The following is a 17,625-nucleotide window of genomic DNA, read 5'->3' on the forward strand; positions in this document are numbered from 1 at the left end:
GGGGTTACAGACTGCCAAAATAAAGCTGCTTCGGGTCTCTTTGGAGGTATGCTATTTAAATGATGCATGGGTCCTAAGAGTCCGGAGGTCGCGCCAAAGCCACACTCCATTCCTAAGCACTGGAGTGCAGCTTTGGTGCAGCTTCTGGATTCTTAGGATGCATGCATCATTTAAACAGCATACCTCCAAAGAGACCTGAAGCAGCTTTATTTTGGCAGTCTGTAACAGGCCAAAGTGTGCAGGGGCATCTAATCTCTCTCTTTCCTATAACTTCTTCTTCTCTGCCCAATGGACTACTGTGAAAGGGAGAGATCACTCGTATAAGAGGTTTGGTTGTCACCTTCTGTTACAAATAAAGTGGGGTCCTTGGTATCTACTGGGGTTTGGTTCCAGGCTCCCCTGTGGATACCAAAACCTATGATTCCACAAATACCATTAAATACAATGGATAGTAAAATGATGTCCCTTATATAAAATGACAAAATCAAGGTTTGCTTTTTGGAATTTATATATTTTTAAAAAATATTTTCAAGCCATGGATGCTTGAATCCATGGATAAAGAATCCAAAGATACTGAGGGCCAGCTGTAGACAGAAACTGTCCAAATGAATTAAACACACAAATGTCCTACACTACGTTATGAATCATGACATCAACTGTCTTGGCTGGGAGAAGTGTGAAAGACAGCCTGCCAAATGGCAAAACTTGGAAAAGTTACTTTTTGGACTGCCACTCCTTAAATTCCCAAGCCCTCATAGTCACTTTTTTGCAGTCCAACTAAGTAACTTTCCCAAGCAATGCTATATGGCCATCCCCAGCTACTGCCAATCCTCATCAGCAAGTGCCAGCTGCTGACAGAAGGGCAAACGCTCCATCGTCTATTAGATTATTATGACTTGTTATCATAAGGTACTTAGTGTTATGCTTATCATTTTGATTTGATTTAGTGTAAGTGCTTTCTGCAATTTTGATTTGAGTTCACTGCCTTGAGCATGCTAATGGAATGAAGAAATATATATATTTAATAAATACTCTTCAAGGAAAGGGAGGAAAAGACACTTGCATTCTGGAACCAGAAAGTACAAATTATACACTCATCATTCACAAGCATGCACACCAATTTAAGGAAATATGAGCAATAGGAATGGAGTGTCAGAAGCTACTGGGAGCAACAGTAAGGCATACACAAAGCAGAGGAAAAAATTGAGATGGGGCTTACCTATCACAGCTTGGGAAAGTTACTTGCAGTGACTATAACTCCCAGAGAATCCCCCAACTAGTACAGCTACCAGCCATGCTAGCTGGAGAATGTAGGGCAGTGATGGCGAACCTATGGCACGCGTGCCAGAGGTGGCACTCAGAGCTCTCTCTGTGGGCACATGTGCCGTCGGCCCAACACAGAGTTTGCCAGAGTTTGTTACTAGAAAGCCAGAGGGACACGGCACTTTGCAATAAATAAGTGGGTTTTGGATTGCAATTTGGGCACTTGGCCTATAAAGGGTTCACCATCACTGATGTAGGGAGTCCTAACAAACAAGCTTCCCCGCTCTGCTTAGAGCCCACAATGTTGAGAATTGGGACCCTACAACCCAATTTGTCTTTTAAACTTACACAAGACTAGGCAGGTTCCTTTCTGGTAAACTTCCTCTACTGCAAAGAGGGCAAGCCTTTCAAAATCTAAGATTCCTGGAACTCCAACCAGTCTTTTAATATAATGTCAGCTTCACAGGTGAAAACAGCTATGCAAATTTCTACACAACACTATTTGGATTCTAGAGATTTTGCATTTATCTCCCTGCTCCCCAAATCTGACATCTGAAATAATCCCCCTTTCTCTACAAAAGCAGGCGCAAGGAAGGCTGCATCTGCTTATTCTTATTCTCACCACCTACCATATCAAGATTACAGGACGTTCACTGACTCACTGAGCCCTCTCGCTTCAGTAAAACAGATGCTCTGAAGGAGACTGCTTATCAGGAGGAAATAATAATACTTTTTTTAACATTCCCCCAAAAACAGATTACACAGAGAGCTTCAAAAGAGGAGAGATTAATTTGCATGAGAGGCTAAAGACTGAGTGCCAAAGGTGGTGAAGACTCCAGGTCAGCTTGGGAGGCCCAGAGCTGGGGAAAGAAGCAAGAAAGTGAGCCAAGGTAAATTGTGAGAAAACAAGAGTGAAAAACAAAGAGTCCCTGTAGAGTCATGTGTAAAAAGGCAGCACCACAATCCTGTAAATACAACATTCCCTGGCTGAGATTGGTACACAATAGCCCAACACAACACAGATAAAGCAGTATGTTTGTCCCCTATGGAGCATCTGGAGTCTCCAATTTGAAGGCGCTGGAAGTACAGGAGGCCTTTGGTATCTGCTGGATTTGGGTTCCAGACCCCCCCCCCCCGCCCCCATGGGTACCAAAATCCATGGAGGCTCACAAATCCCATTAAACACAGTGGTGTAGTGAAATGGCATCCCTTGTGTAAGATAGCAAAATCAAGCTTTGCTTTATGGAATTTGTATCTTTTTGGAATATTTTTAAGCCATGGATGGTTGAAAGCCGTGACAGGTACACCACACATCTCTGCATTCATGGCCTTGGCTGCAAATTTGCTCTGCTTCTTCTCCACCACAGTGCTACATACCTCCTTCCACAATGCCAGAGGCCAGTCCCTCGTGATTGTCTGAGGTCATCAGGAGCTCCACAATCTTCCTGCTTAGCAGGGCCTGTGTGAAGAGAAACGTGGCTAGGTTGGGATTCAACACCAATATACACAAGAAGGTTCATATCATGGGCAAGATAGCAATTTGGGCATAGTTGTTCCTAGAACCAAACGGAGCTCTGAACCAAAGCTCCTGCAGGCAGCTGCTGTAGAGGGCAGCCCCAGAGCCCCTGACTGTTCAGTAGCCACACTGGGTTGGGGATTATGGGAGTTGTATCCCCAAATAGCTGATTTTTTCCTAGCACTTGCTCCTCTTTAATTCACTTATGAGACCCACTGCAGCTAAAATTCAATCATTTATCATTAGTGCTGAGTTTTCATTTTTTCCCCTTTCAAATGAAAACTGCAACTCCCTTAGGATTCTTTCTTATATATTGGTAATGTCATATGACATCTGTCTCTTTAACTCTTCTCAAAGATCCTTAGTAACTACTAAGGCATACATGTGGCTGTCTGCAAATGTTATTAATAATAGGTATTAAGGTTTTGTTTAGTTTAGTTTTTTTTTTAAATGTTGGATTTATGTTGTTCAGTGTATGTGTATCAGATTGAACTGCATCTTTAGCTTGCAGGTGATGCAAGGACAACAAAAATAGAAACAGCCAAGAGAGGCCCAGGTGTGCATATGTACTCAAATCAACACATCAGGAAGGTTCTTTAAACATTATCTCTCATACACTCTGCAAAGTGGATGATAGAAGCAGGCTGTACTCAGCCAGAGCTGCTGAGATATCCAGAAACTTAGATGATTGGCAGTAGACAGTGTGAAAGGTGTCCAGCAGTTTCAGATGAGTGCCCTTTTGCTCACTGTTTAGAAGAATCTCTCTTCAGGCAGCATAGTGCCTTGTACAACAGGGATGGTCAAGGCCTGGGGACCATTTTTGCAGCTTTTGGTCTTTCCAGACATCCTGTTTAAAGGAGAACTGTGCCCCTGAGGTATGATTCCCTTGTTTTTAAAAATACATTAAAATTCCCCTTCCCTTTTGAGGCCTACAAAATTTGTCAAGCTGTCAACGGGCAGGATGGTTTGCACAATTTCTACCCCAGATGTAGAACCTATCACACAAGAGTGAGGATAAAGGATTGTCCAATCCATTCTTTTCATGGAGTATAGTTTTTTTTTTTTTTTGGGGGGGGGGGGGGGATGTGGCAACTTCTAGAATCTTTCAGCAAGGCTACAAGCCAGGAAGGCATGTAGATTCTGGGAACTGCAGTCCAAAAGAGTAGCATTTTCAGCTCTTGGAATATGAAAGAGTAATTCAGTTCATACACTCATGAACCAGTTTTGGGTGCATCTACCATGGCTCCATCCTACAGAATCCTGTGATTGGAGTCTTGTGAGGCACCTACACTCTTTGGCAGAGGTGGCTAAAGAACATTTAAAAACACAAATCACAAGATTCCACAGGATGGAGTTACAGAACTTAAAATTGTGTCAAACTGCATTATTTCTACAGTTTAGATGCATCCTTGGTGGTCTTCAACGATGGACTGATGAGTGTTTACCAGTCTACAATGGACAGTGTCTGCAGCAAGAGAGCCATCCTGGCTTAACTTTCTCCTTACTCTAGCACTGGGATGCTTCTTGACACAGCATGGAAGAGACTGTGAGTTGACACCATTCCTCCCAGGAAGATTAGGAGCCTCATCATGTGACTGTTTTGGCTGACTGTCTGCAGACTGTCTTAAGTGAAGGAGGGAAGGTGACATCAACCAGGCCTAATCCCACTAATACGTCAGTGTCCTTCTAGTAAAAAAACACCTAAGCAGGTTAGAAGAAGTATTATTAAAAGCTGAAGTTGCAATTCATGGCTGAGGAACATGTTGCATCTTTAGGTATGCATCAAAAGTATGGAAGTGTACACAGGGAAGTGTGAATAAGATGGGACAAATTTTCATTTGTAAATCCATGCATTATATACACATATGCTTAAAAGAAAGCCAGGACTGGCTGTGGTTCCTTCTTATTCCAGTGCCAAGGCCACATTTTGGGGGTGTTTTCATGCAGACCCTAGTCTGTGCTTGCAGAATATGTGAAAAGACATTTAAGATGGCTATCAATGCAAAGGATGAATCACAGCTTGAGAAACTTAATTTTGAGAGACGACACCTCCCAGCATTCTCTATCTAGCATGGTAGCTTTTCAATGCACTAGGTCCAGCTGTGGCGCGCCCATGATGTGCTAGTGTTGCGGGGCATGTGCAACCCTAACACGTCATGGGTGCACCGCAAAGGGCCCATCTGTATCAGGCCAAAGTGAACAGTTCTGTAAATTCTGCAAGACTGCTGAGAAATCTGGAAAACCAGTCACTCATAAAGATTTGTATAGTGTAAGCCTCTAAAGTTGGCTGATGACATGCCTAGTATGTTGATACTGATTCTGTAACTATCAAGAATTGATTTTATGAACTGCTGTTTTCATCACCTAATTGTATTGTTATAGTTTACACATCATCCTTTTTCTCACAACACACTTTGATAATCCTTTAACAGCCTATGGAAGCCTAGGATTTGTAGTTTCATAATGTATTTAGAATTCTCTGCCAGAGAATTTGAGTGTCTTCCCAAACTAAAAATCCAAGCATTCAACAGGACAAACCATGACAGTTAAAAGTGCTATCAAAGTGTGGTAACTGAGTAGTATGGAATGAGTCCCCTGGCTCAATACTGTCCAGAGAGGCAGCAATGTTATTGCACTGCTGCAAAACAACTCCACCTTGTGATGTCCTGAAGAGGAATAAAAAGACTGTGTTGTTTGCAGCACAACTGTCAGCATTTTATTGGTTTTATATCCTATTTCACCCCTCATTTGGTTTTAAGAATTATATAGTGTTTCCCTTTCTCTCTTGCCATGGACTATGCTGTCCAAGAAGGAACAAGAAATCAGAACCAACTGTCTTTGTCATATCCTTACCTGTATCAGACCGGCCGAAGCTGCCTCACCTTAAACCAGATTTCTCCAATCTCTTGTCCTGCATTTATCCTAACTAGAAAGGCCAATGGTCATGGGAATTTTAGCCCCAAACACTTAGAAGACATCAGTTTGCGGGAAAGTGACATAAACTGCAGTAGGGTGTCCATAGCATGGATATTTCAAAGAGTACTCTGTTTTTTTGTTTGTTTACTACAGTTTTATCTTCCAATGTGTCTCCCCCAGTATTGGTTGGGACCAACAATGAGATTTAGTCCCCTTAATTTCTTAGTGCACTGAGGACAAGAACATTGAGCTAAAGAGCCCCATTCTAATATTCTAGCCAGCACACCACATTGGCCTTCATAAATAATTGTCCCCCTGCCTTACCAACAATGCATAGCAAAAACAACCAACAGTCTGTAACAAGACCCCTGACAATGATTCCCCCCCCCCCCCGTGACACTGCTCATCTTTGTGGGTTTTTGGGGGCTATGTGGCCATGTTCTAGAAGAGTTTGTTTCTGATGTTTCGCCAGCATGAAGATGCCAGCCACAGATGCTGGCGAAATGTCAGAAACAAACTCTTCTAGAACATGGCCACACAGCCCCAAAAAACCCACAAAAAATTATGGATGCCAGCCATGAAAGCCTTCGACTTCACATTATTTTGTTGGATTATAAATCCCAGAATATCCCGACTGGGGGTATGCTCAGAGTTGTAATCATAAAAAGTAACTTTTCGAAGGTGATTTAAATCCAGCCAAGAAAAAAGGTGCAGCTCAGGAACGATTTGCTAAAAATGGCCATGTCTCAGAGCCTGTCAGCCAGCTCCAGTTGTCCAAACCATAGGTGGAGCCACGCAAAGGTTGCTGCTGAGTGAGGCAACAGAGAGAGGCATTAGCAAAATTAACCTGTCTCGAGATGAGCTTCAGATTACAGCAGTTTACAAGACTGCCTTAGTCTGATCTGCAAAGTAATCTCTCGTAAGAAAGGTTCTGAATCTACTCACAATGGCAAATTCACATTTCTTTGCTTATGCCCTGCTTATGAGGGGGTGCCTCAATCCCTCTTCCAATTCAGCTAGAAGTCACGCTTTCAGGGGTTCCTGCTTTTGAACTCAATAATCCAAGCTCCAGCAAAATGAAGTATTTTGGCAGCGTGTGATAAACTGTTTCCACTCTGCCCTGGCTCTGTATTTTTAACTGCCTTGTTGTGCAAATAATCAACAAAAAGTTGCATAGTTAACAGATTTTTAAACTGAGAAGTTTATTGCACCAGGGATAAAACGTTCCCCGATGCGTTCTAACGAGCATGAGCACGGGCGCTCACGGAGCGTGATGGGAACCCGATGGGGCCCAGAACGCAACTTTACCACATGGGGAACGCCGCCGCTGCCGCCGTGCGTTCCCATTGCGTTCCCATCGGGTTCCAGGGGACGCCATTTCTGGCAATGCTTTGAAACAGTTCCCAGAAATGGCGCCCTCTGGAACCCGATGGGAATGTGCGGCAGCGGCATTCCCCGTGCTGTAAAGTCGCGTTCTGGGCCCCATCGGGTTCCCATCACGCTCTGTGTGCGCCCGTGCTCGTGCTCGTTACAACGCATTGGGGAACGTTTTATCCCCGGTGCGATAAACTTCTGAGTAACAGCCCTGCTACTAAGCAGGTTAGGGTGGTTAATTTAGTGGGGAGTGCTATGTATACCGACCTGAAGATGTTTATTATTAAATTATGTCACATCTTCTAAGACTAAATCTGGGTACTGTAAATGGCTTTTAGGGCTAAATTGCAATTGTAACTTCGGGAAAAAAACATGTCCTTACAGGACTTCCTACTAAGAATTCTCCAAGTAAAGAGGAAAACCCATTTGACTGTGATAGAAGATGTGACAGTGGTGGATTACACAGGAACAATGACACCAATGCTAAAGCTCTAGTAAATTGTTAAAGAGCATGTGAATGGGTCTTGCCAGATCAGACAAAAGGCTTACTTAGTCCCTCATCCAGTTTCCCATAATGGTTAACCATATGCCTATGGGAAGCCCACAAGCAGGACACAAGGAAAGGAGGTTGTCCTTGTGGTTATCGCCAGATGTGGGAGTATATGCCTATCATGGCTACCAACAGCTTTATACTTCAGTCCAGAGAAAGAAGAAGGACAAGCACAACAGTAACATCAAGAACTTCAGAAAGATTAATTTAAAAGATAGGGATTTTACCATTTTGATATAATTCATGTAACTTGGATCTTGGGCATAGGAGCCATATTCATTCTCCACCTGCACAGCAATTATTGGACCACCATACTTGTACTAAGAAAAGAGAAAGGAGAGAAGATAAGCTGATAGCATACACCTATCTGATCTAATCTATTTGCAAATGTATACTGAGAAAGAAGGAATACAGTTATCATAAGGGGTTTCTGTTACCAATTTAATCATGTGGGTTTACATGGATGGCTAGTCGTGATGGCATGTAATGTCCCTAAGAATAAGGTCAGGAGTGCAGTAATCATGCAATGGCCCATTATGTAAGTGTTGCATGAAGGGGACTATAGTAAAGCATCACACTTTTCAGCTCAACTATCAATTCTTTCAGGGATCCTGGAAGGAAAAAAGTCACCTTCTCCCAACTTGACTTCTCTAACTCTAAAACGTTTTTGTTGCTGTGTGCCTTCAAGCTCTTTTTTACTTATGGCAACCATAAGGTGAACATATCATGGGGTTTTCTGGGCAAGATTTGTTCAGAGAGGGGTTGCCTTTACCTTCCTCTAAGGCTGAGAGAGTGTGACTTGCCCAAGGTCAATCAGTGGGCTTCCATGGTGAGCAGGAATTCAAATCTTGGTCTCAAGAGTCCAACACTCAAACCACTATCACACTGGCTCTTAAAACACATATACAATGAGTAAAATAAGGGCATAAGCCAATGTGGTGTAGTGGTTTGAGACTACTATGACTCTGGAGACCAAGGCTTAAATCCTCACTTGGCCATGGGAACCCAATGAGTATTCATGGGCAAATCACACATTTTCAGTCTCAGAGTGCAGCAAAAGCAAAAACCCCTCTGGACAAATCTTGCCAAGAAAACTGCTTGATATGGCAACTGTAAATCATAAATGACTTGAAGGCACACAATAATAAGAAGTGTGTACATTTAGAAGCCTTCGTGTAAACTGTTTGCTATTTGGATTTTTTTTACAGGGCCTGAGAATACTTGACCTAGCACCAATCCAAACCAATGTGGGAATATTAAAATAGCAGATAGTGCCTGCAGACCCAAGGACTACAGTAAGGTATAATAACCATGGCCCACTATAGTGTAGGAGACAGGCTGGCCTCCAACTTGGCACCAACTCTGGTCTATGTAAAATCATGTAGTCACGAAAGTAAAGCTAGCATCTTTCAAAATACTTAATGATTGAGACATTAGGGCATCAATCCACTTGTTAGCCTCTATTAAAGTAGACACACTGAATCAATGGAACATTTATAAATGCTGCTGGACAGTACCAGGCTCCCACTGATTCAATGGGTCTCTTCTATTTGGGGTTGTTATATTTAGACCAATGTCACCTAAAAATAAGAAGGATGAACCGAGGCTCAGTCTGGCACACATAAAAGACTGTCTCAATTAAAAGTGACTGCAACAAGGCATTTCCAAAACCAATCCCAGCAATTTGCCAAGAGAAAAGGAGAGGATGAGCTGTATATCATCTCCTTGAGATGATGGTTGTCTTTCCCAAGTTCTCAGAATCAGTGGCTACTAATATTCCCCCTCCCACCTCCCATTTGCTACCAATGGTATCTCCCTAGACTCCTACTTGCAAGTGCTTCTCCAAAAGAGAGGAATCACAATTTCACAGCAAAAAGGCAGGTTTTTTTTAGATAAGCCATGCTCTCACAGAAAGAAAGCAGCAGATCTCCTGAAATGTCAATTTTCTCCTATGTAAAACAAACCATGCAAAAATTAAGCACTTTCTATGAAAACACTTGACACATTGTGTGACAGTCATCATGACGCAACTGTCCACAGTGCAGTTGACTTAACAGAAGTGGGATCACCCACCCTTTTATTTTATTTACCTGAAGAGGAACCACCTGGGGCATCAGGTGATCAAAGTAGTTATCCACAGCCTCTGTGAAACCCCGGTATGTTGTTCTCAACTGCATTTCAGGGTCTTGGAGCAACCAGCTAAAGAAAAGAAAGATGACCAGAATGTGTACCATAAGAGCACTGCTGGATCCAGAAACCTGTTTCCTATCATGGCTTACCAAATGCCCATGGGAATCAGTACCTAAAAGCAACATTCTCCCACTAGTGCTCTCCTTTTAAAGCTATCTCAATTGGGTTTAAGTCACCACTACATCTTATGGTAGCATTTAACTGTTCAAGTATGTGATCTGTGAAGAAGTACTTCATTTTCTCAATCTTGAACGTTCTACCATTTAAATCCAGTACTGTCCACCACATCAAAACAGCACTAGGTTGGTAAAGGCTGCCATAAGGCTGCTTTTTAGTGAAGCTATGGTCTGTTACAGACTGCCAAAATAAAGCTGCTTCGGGTCTCTTTGGAGGTATACTATTTAAATGATGCATGGGTCCTAAGTGTCCGGAGGTCGTGCCAAAGCCACACTCCATTCCTCAGCACTGGAGTGCAGCTTGGTGCAGCTTTCGGATTCTTAGGATGCATGCATCATATAAACAGCATACTTCCAAAGAGACCCGAAGCAGCTTTATTTTGGCAGTCTGTGACAGGCCTTTGTGTCCGGAACATTTGAACAGAATCTGATACTGACTTCCTTGAAAATTACCTTGTTTCACTTCCATGCAACTGCTTAAATTTGCTGGTTGTGAACATTTGCTAAAGGCTGCAATGTTACTTGTGCATCCTTGCTGCTTATGCATGAAACACGGACTTTGGTCAAGCTCCAAAGTGCATGCAGTCCTACGGGCTAACACTATATAATTGTTACTCCTGCAACCAAGCTACTTCTTCTTACGCCCATTTATTTTTTTAGGAAGAAGATTCCAACAAGAGGTTGATATTAAAGCATGAAATCTGAGCCAATTTATATAAAATTATGATAATAAAATACAATCAACAGACATGCAAACACACAACCCCAAGCCCATATTGATATGGATGTCAATTATTTTTCTGCCATCTGCTCTGAGAAAAAAGGAGGAGAAATCGAAGTATGCTCTTGACATTTCCAATGAAAACTGCAAACAAGCATGCCTTGTTTGTGCTGCCTCCTCTTATGGGTGCCTATAGCTATTCTCTCTGGAATGTTATTAACTGCTTTTGTGCTAGGCAGGGTAGCCTGGGGTGGAGTGGGGGGGGAATAAATGCTTTTGCTTTGAATAACTGGGACTAGGAGAGCACAGACCATGAACAAACGTTCCTTTTATTCCTGATGGCAAAAGAAACACTTGGACATTAGACTGCTTCTCTTGCTTCCTCTCTGCTCAGTGCAAGCTTGCCCTTCCCTCCTGCTGCCTCATTCATTACTAACTCCCATCTCCACGTCCCTTTTTATGCTGATTCTCTTGCCTAAGATCACCTTTCTTTCTTCGTTAATCATTTATTTCTCTCTTTTGCTTTTTAAGTCTTTAAAATGTTTCGTAATTGCTTCTTTTATGACTCCTAAGAGGAAAAGGGTATTTTCATAGGTTCAAGTTGTATACAGTGGTTTGACTGGGAACTCGGTAAAGCTGTTGAGAGTTTCTGACAGCAGCTCCTGCCAGACACCTGGCCAGACCTGACTGGACCCACTATGTACCCTGTGGGATATGGCAGCTGGGCAGGGTGACTGGGAGCAAAATTAAATGTTTTTTAATGTGTATTCTCTATAAGTAACCTGCTTTCCTCCCAGAACATTTGGACATTTCAGCAGTCAGACGTCCAGATTAAGACTATTTACTTTACAATGACCCAAGCATGCTTAATGCAAGAGATATAAGTAGGGAAAATCACATGAAGGTGCCTTTAGGGCAACACCTCTGCAAACACACACTAAACATATGCACACACTAAACCTAAAGAAAGCTGGGTTTTTTTACTTGAAGTTGGTGACAATGACTCCGGCCCTGGCCAAAAGATGTTTACAGAGTTTATAAGAGAAGGTGGAAGATAGCATATGTATACTGGGGAATATAAAAATCTCCAAGCAGTTTACATTAAAATATACATCTAATGAAATTTTTAAAACAAGTCAAAACCATTTAAGAACACCTTAAAAGCCAATAAATCCTTTAAATTGCTTCAAAAATAATGCAAACAATGTAGTCATCATTGGCTAGAGAAAGCCTATGTAAAAAAGGGTGTTTTCAGCAAGTGTTTAAAGCAGAATAATCATTCAATGGATGGATAGCTCTCCAGAAGTTATTGGACTCCTGTTCAATTTCTTGGCCAGGAGCTACATTCCAACATCTTGAAGGCTGTAGGTCAACACCCCCCTCCCCACCCCAGTTTAAGTGTCCAATACAAATATGCCTTAAATCCCAGGAAGATTAACAAATGGTGGTTTTCAAAAAGAGAGAGACAGAGAACCAGAGTTTGCCAGAGTCACCAATGGATGAACAGAAGATGCAAAAGCTGTAGTACAGCAGGGTTATCAGAAAAGGTTTCCTAACCCATTTGACAGTGAGAAATGTCTTTAGAAACTGTTCCCAGAAGCTTTCCAAGGAACAGACTGAAGGCACATCTACTGATAATGGCTGAACCCTGCTGCTAAGGAGATGAACCCTGGGTTCCCTCAGGATCCTTGAATTCTATGATGTCTCATGAGATGCAGCAGTTTCAGAATCTCCAGCTGGCCTACATTCTGATTGTTGTTTCTCTGCTCCTTGAAGGTAGATGTATACGGTGAGATTGCAATTTTAACAAAACAAATGAGACCCATAAAATCTTACCTAGGCAAACCACCAAGGTCCCACTCAGAGCAGATATAAGGTCCTGGGCGGAGAATCACCCACAGCCCCACTTCTTCTGCTGTCTTAATGAAAGCCCTAAAGATTAAAAATAAAATAAAATACTGTAAGGCAACAGTCTGCATGGGAATCCCACAGATGGCATGTTAAGCTGTAAGTAGCAGCTAGGAGTAAGCATTCAGTTTGGCATGCATGGATCTATATGTATCCCATCAATACAATCAATAAAGACATGGACAATGGAAAACAAAATACAATACCACTTATTTCACTAGTGGTTTCCAATCAATATGAGAATTTCAGTGCTCACTCCATCTTATCTTAGTGCAGCTCTCCTGTCTGTTCATTCTCATTCTCCCATGTCCTCTCTTCTGTCCTCATCTCCTTCTTCCTGGTGGCTGCTCCCTCTACTACCTTCCTCTATCATGATATGACTATTTGTTTGCTAATATCTGCATTGCTAAATCCTCCCTTTTCCATTGGGCCCCTCTGATACTGCTCTTTTTCAGTCTCAGAGAATTTCAGGCAATTATACCAGGGCTTCAATGCCATCAACACATCCCTCAGCCCAACAGAATATAAGCAATTCCCATACAATACACTGCCCATCTTCTCCACGGGTCCAGTAGGTGCTTTGGGAGCTGATAAGCAAGGTACATGTCTTTTCTTAACCATTTTAACTTGGAAAGAAAAGAAATGAGTAGCTAGGAAACAGAGTATAAGCACAGGCAAGCAAGTGCTATTCTCTGCTTTAATTGTGCGACTAAGGCTGTACCTGCAGTCTGACACCACTTCAATAATGCAGTGTGACACCACTTTAACTGCCATGGCTCAATGCTATGGAATTCTGGGATCTGTAGTTTTGTGAGATATTTAGCTTTCTGTGAGAGAGCTCTGATGCCACAACAAACTACAAATCCAAGAAATCCATAGCACTGAGCCATGGTAGTTAAAGTGTTGTCAAACTGCATTATTTCTGCACTGCAGATGAGGCCTGAAGTCCAGTGGAAGATGAAAATGGCCCTCAGACCCTGCGAAGGTGCACACCCCTGGGAATGATGGACATTTGGGATGATAGATTAGGATGAACACTGAGCGTTAAGTAACCTCTGTCCAGCTCAGAGATGATTTGTCAATCTTCCAAACCCCAAATCACTGGACCTTTCCTATCCTTAGTTATCTTGGTCAAAGTCCATTCCAGACAGGTCTGGCTGACTCTGAACAACTTTATTTACAAATTGAGTGAGCAAGGTAGGGAAAGTTATGCACAACACATACTCAAGGGAACTACAGGAGATCTCACTATCAATCAAGTTTCTTAGGGAACTGGTTAATACCTACACCCCACCTTCTACTAATCTGCATCATATCTACTTACACACCCTTTGAAAAATGTCCAGCTCTTTGACACAGAGCACAGCTCTCTCCCAGTCCTCTATAACCTTGTTCTAACTCCACTAACTCAAGTGACATCTAACCATTTCAAATTCTGTAAGCCACACATTCGCACTGCCTGTGTTTTAAAATCATGGTATATCCAAAGAAAAATAACCCAGCTCAATAAAATTATCACTAAGAAATCCATTTTCACATTGGAGGGATTGGGTTTTGAGGAGCCTATTCCCCATGATGTTTAGATCCCCAGATACATACTGCAGATCCAAGTTTCCACTGAAGTCAAACGTTCCTCTTACTGCCTCATGAAGATTCCAAGGGACGTACCTGGAACACAGAATGAATTAGCTGAGTATCTAAATAACCAGTTTGAGGTCAAGATGACAAAATGTGGTACTGTCCGATTATCTCTGTACCCTGCCCTGTGCATGTTTTAATGCAGAAAGCTTTAATAAATAACTTCAATACCAGACCTAGACTTCAAAGTCATTATTCTATGACCCCAGGAAGCCCAACCAAATTTTAGTCATAATTTATCAACAAGTTCATCCAAATGCAGAATGGACTGTGAAGTGCTAAGAAATACACATATTGCATATTTTAACGCTACATCTCTCTTCTAAATTTTTTAAGTAATATGCATGCAAAATGCAATATGCACATTTGCCTGTACTACTCATCTGCACTCTGCTGATTTTACTAAGTTAGATAATATCATATTTATTAGAAGGCAGACTTCAAATCCACACAGAGAATTAGTAATTAGCCCTAACAGTTTTGACTGGTGGCCACCAAAGAGGAATCTTAAGACTTGAAAGGTACTGCTCTAAACATCACTCGTTGTGTGCTTTGTACATGATGGATGGGTGCCTCTGTCAAATTCTAGTTTCTGTCTCAGGTTTTTAAGCCACAACCTTGTCCCCTTTGTGCATTAAACCATCATTCTTTTTTTAAAAAATCCTCAGAACAGTCACTGTAAATATTACATGCATACGTTCTGTCAAAAGAAATATTTAAATATATATTTGTGTTTAAATTGTTAAGAAGTGCATCACAACATTCATAAAAATACAAAGTCAAATTGATACTTAAATTGTAATCTGCAAATTAATTTGAGGGGCAGAGAGGAGGCCTCTTTGTTTCAGAATATGCAAACAGTGAAAAATATCTTTGCCTTTTGTAGTCTCTCTTTCTCTTGTACTGGTGCTGTTCCTTCTTTTCTTATCCTACAGTAGGCCCTTGGTATCTTATGGGGTTTGGTTTCAGGACGCACTCTCAGTAGCAAAATCCATGCATGCTCAAGTCCCATTATGGTGTGGTAAAATAGTGTCCCTTATATAAAATGGCAAAATTAAGGTTTGCTTTTTGGACTTAAAAAAAAATACTTTCAAGCTGTGGACGATTGAATCTATGGATGCAGAATCTGTGAATACAAAGGGCCGACTGTACTGCATAACAGGAGCTGGCTACTTGCAAGAGGTCAGTTTGGGAGGCACAATGTACATTATGCTATGTTCTGGAGTTGTCCCTGGGATTAGCCACAGATCATTTTTAATTCGAATACATGAGCAGAGGAAGGAGCAGAGCTCAGTGGAAGAGCACAAACTTTACATATGTGGCCTCCCAGTTTCAATAGCTGCCATTTGAAGGCAAAGGTTCATAAAGACGCTTGTCTGAAATTGTGGAGAGCTGCTGCAAGTCAGTGCACAGAGCACTGAAGCAGGTAGACAAACAGCAGCTTCCCAAGTTGCCTCGATGGAACTGCCAGCTAAAAGAAGACAAACTGGACTGAGACTGCAGCCACCGAGCAACACTTACGTTGTGAGAGTGTTCAAGCCACATGCTTTCATTTTCATCAAGCGGTCCTTCCAGTATTCTCGTGGGACACGGAAATAGTGCACCGAACCACCCAAAATGCGGAATGGCCTCTGCTCCAGTACAAATTGGGAGTCTTTGGCCTGTAAGCCCAGGATCCTGCCCCTCAACCGCATGGGGACCAAATCAGTTAAGTTCAACCTAGAACAGGAAGAAAAGATTAATGGTAGAACAGCCGCGGGCAAGAAACAGAGAGCTCCCTGAAAACACTGATCATTTAAACTGATAGTTAAAGCCAACATCATGCTGTGAACAGTACAAAGTCATACAACTAAGTGGAAGGGAACTTTAAATGCACATTTAAAGTTCTCACTGACCTGGTAAGCCTATTTCTGAGCTATATGAGTTCAGATTGCTGACAGGAGCACAGACTATTGTTCCTCCATATAAAAAGACCCCTGCGTGTTGAAAACTAGCACATCAGGTTAAAGGATCGTACACTGTGTTTCTACATGCAACAAATTATACTATACAGATCTGAAAGGGCTTGCCTAGGCTGCCCAACTTTTGACCCACCAATTGAGCATCGAACAATCTTTTTATTGAATGTTTCCCCATAAAGCTTAGGGAGAGCTAAATATTTTTCCCTATTGTCTTCACAACAACCCTGTGAGGTAGGTTGGACCAGGAGACACTGGTGGCCACAGGTCACCCAGTGAGCTTCAGGGGTGAGCATTGCTAACCAGGGAGAGAGGGAATGTGATTTTCCAAATGGTCTTGAACTTGAACCCTCACCACCCCATGCCAGCTCAGCCAGTACCAAAGCATGATTTATTATTTCTCTTTACATTGTACCAGTTATTTAACATTCCCAAGCTCTCACTGTTTTTCTATACTATCTCTGAACCAAACCAAACCAAACAGCTTGCAATTAGAGATCTCCTATTCAGACTCCAGCAACATTAAGAACGTCCGTTTGCAGCCTTCAGAACATAGGGCTGATTTTCAAAATGGTGAATGTATTAAAGCAGGTTAATGACAACCAAGTTTTCAGACACAAAGGCTTCAAAAAGTTCTACTGATGTCTAGATTCTGATAGAGCCAACCCATGCTTCCAAGCAAGAGGCAAACACAGAAATAAGAGCTGTAATTGTCCCATGGTCCTTTCCCCGACATAACCCAACAGTTTATTTTTAACTCACATGTGTCAATATTATACAGGCTGCATCTCACTTCTCCAAAATGCTTGGTATTTTGGAATATTTGCATATACTGTACTTAATGAGGTATCCTGTGAATGGTTGAATCCATGGATAAAAAAATCTGTGGATAAGGAGGGTTGACTGTACCCCCTCCTCTCTTCTACAGACTTTTCTGGAACTGTTGGGTGGGCATGAAAGAGAGAAGACTTGATTTCCCAACTGATCAGCATAGCTGCCTGACCTGGAAGGTAGTGTGCCAGGTGGCATCCCCCGCTGTGGTGCCACCTGGTGTGGTCCGCACTCCCCACATCCGCTAGTGATGCCCCTGGACACTTCCAAGGCCTTTGGAACTCCCCCATTTCCACCTTATCCACTCATGCCCTCCAAAAAGCCTCTCCTGAAGGAACATGCATTCAAGGATCACTCTGGTCCCCAATATGAGGCCCTGTTAATACAGCAGCTCTATAAAGACACGGCAGTAGGATAACTCAGAAACTGAATATGGAATGAGCCTGAGAGAAAAGTCACCTACTCTAAAGCATATGATCATAGTGGAGGAGAGTTTTGAACTGGAGATTTCCTGGCAACCAATCGCTATTTGGTTGGAAAGTATATAAAAATGCTTCTGGAAGACTCTAGGACTGGCTTTTCAC

The 17,625-nt window shown here is 42.2% G+C and overlaps 1 protein-coding gene across 4 annotated transcripts in view; it reads right to left on the reverse strand.

Moving 5' to 3' along the window:
* GLB1L2 (galactosidase beta 1 like 2) overlaps positions 1-17,625 on the reverse strand; it is a 56,383-nt gene that overhangs the window by 28,289 nt on the left and 10,469 nt on the right. For all 4 annotated transcript variants that reach the window (XM_089537505.1, XM_089537504.1, XM_089537503.1 and 1 more), the window contains 6 exons: positions 15,774-15,971; positions 14,214-14,282; positions 12,543-12,638; positions 9,710-9,818; positions 7,847-7,939; positions 2,641-2,722 (listed from right to left, as the gene is read on the reverse strand). In XM_089537505.1, the coding sequence (XP_089393631.1) occupies positions 2,641-2,722; positions 7,847-7,939; positions 9,710-9,818; positions 12,543-12,638; positions 14,214-14,282; positions 15,774-15,971 (647 nt within the window). The remainder of the gene's footprint in view (positions 1-2,640; positions 2,723-7,846; positions 7,940-9,709; positions 9,819-12,542; positions 12,639-14,213; positions 14,283-15,773; positions 15,972-17,625) is intronic.

This window comes from Sceloporus occidentalis, unplaced genomic scaffold (assembly GCF_023333645.1).
Source record: "Sceloporus occidentalis isolate IW3139 unplaced genomic scaffold, rSceOcc1.0.p SCAF_9, whole genome shotgun sequence".
NCBI lineage: Eukaryota > Metazoa > Chordata > Lepidosauria > Squamata > Phrynosomatidae > Sceloporus > Sceloporus occidentalis.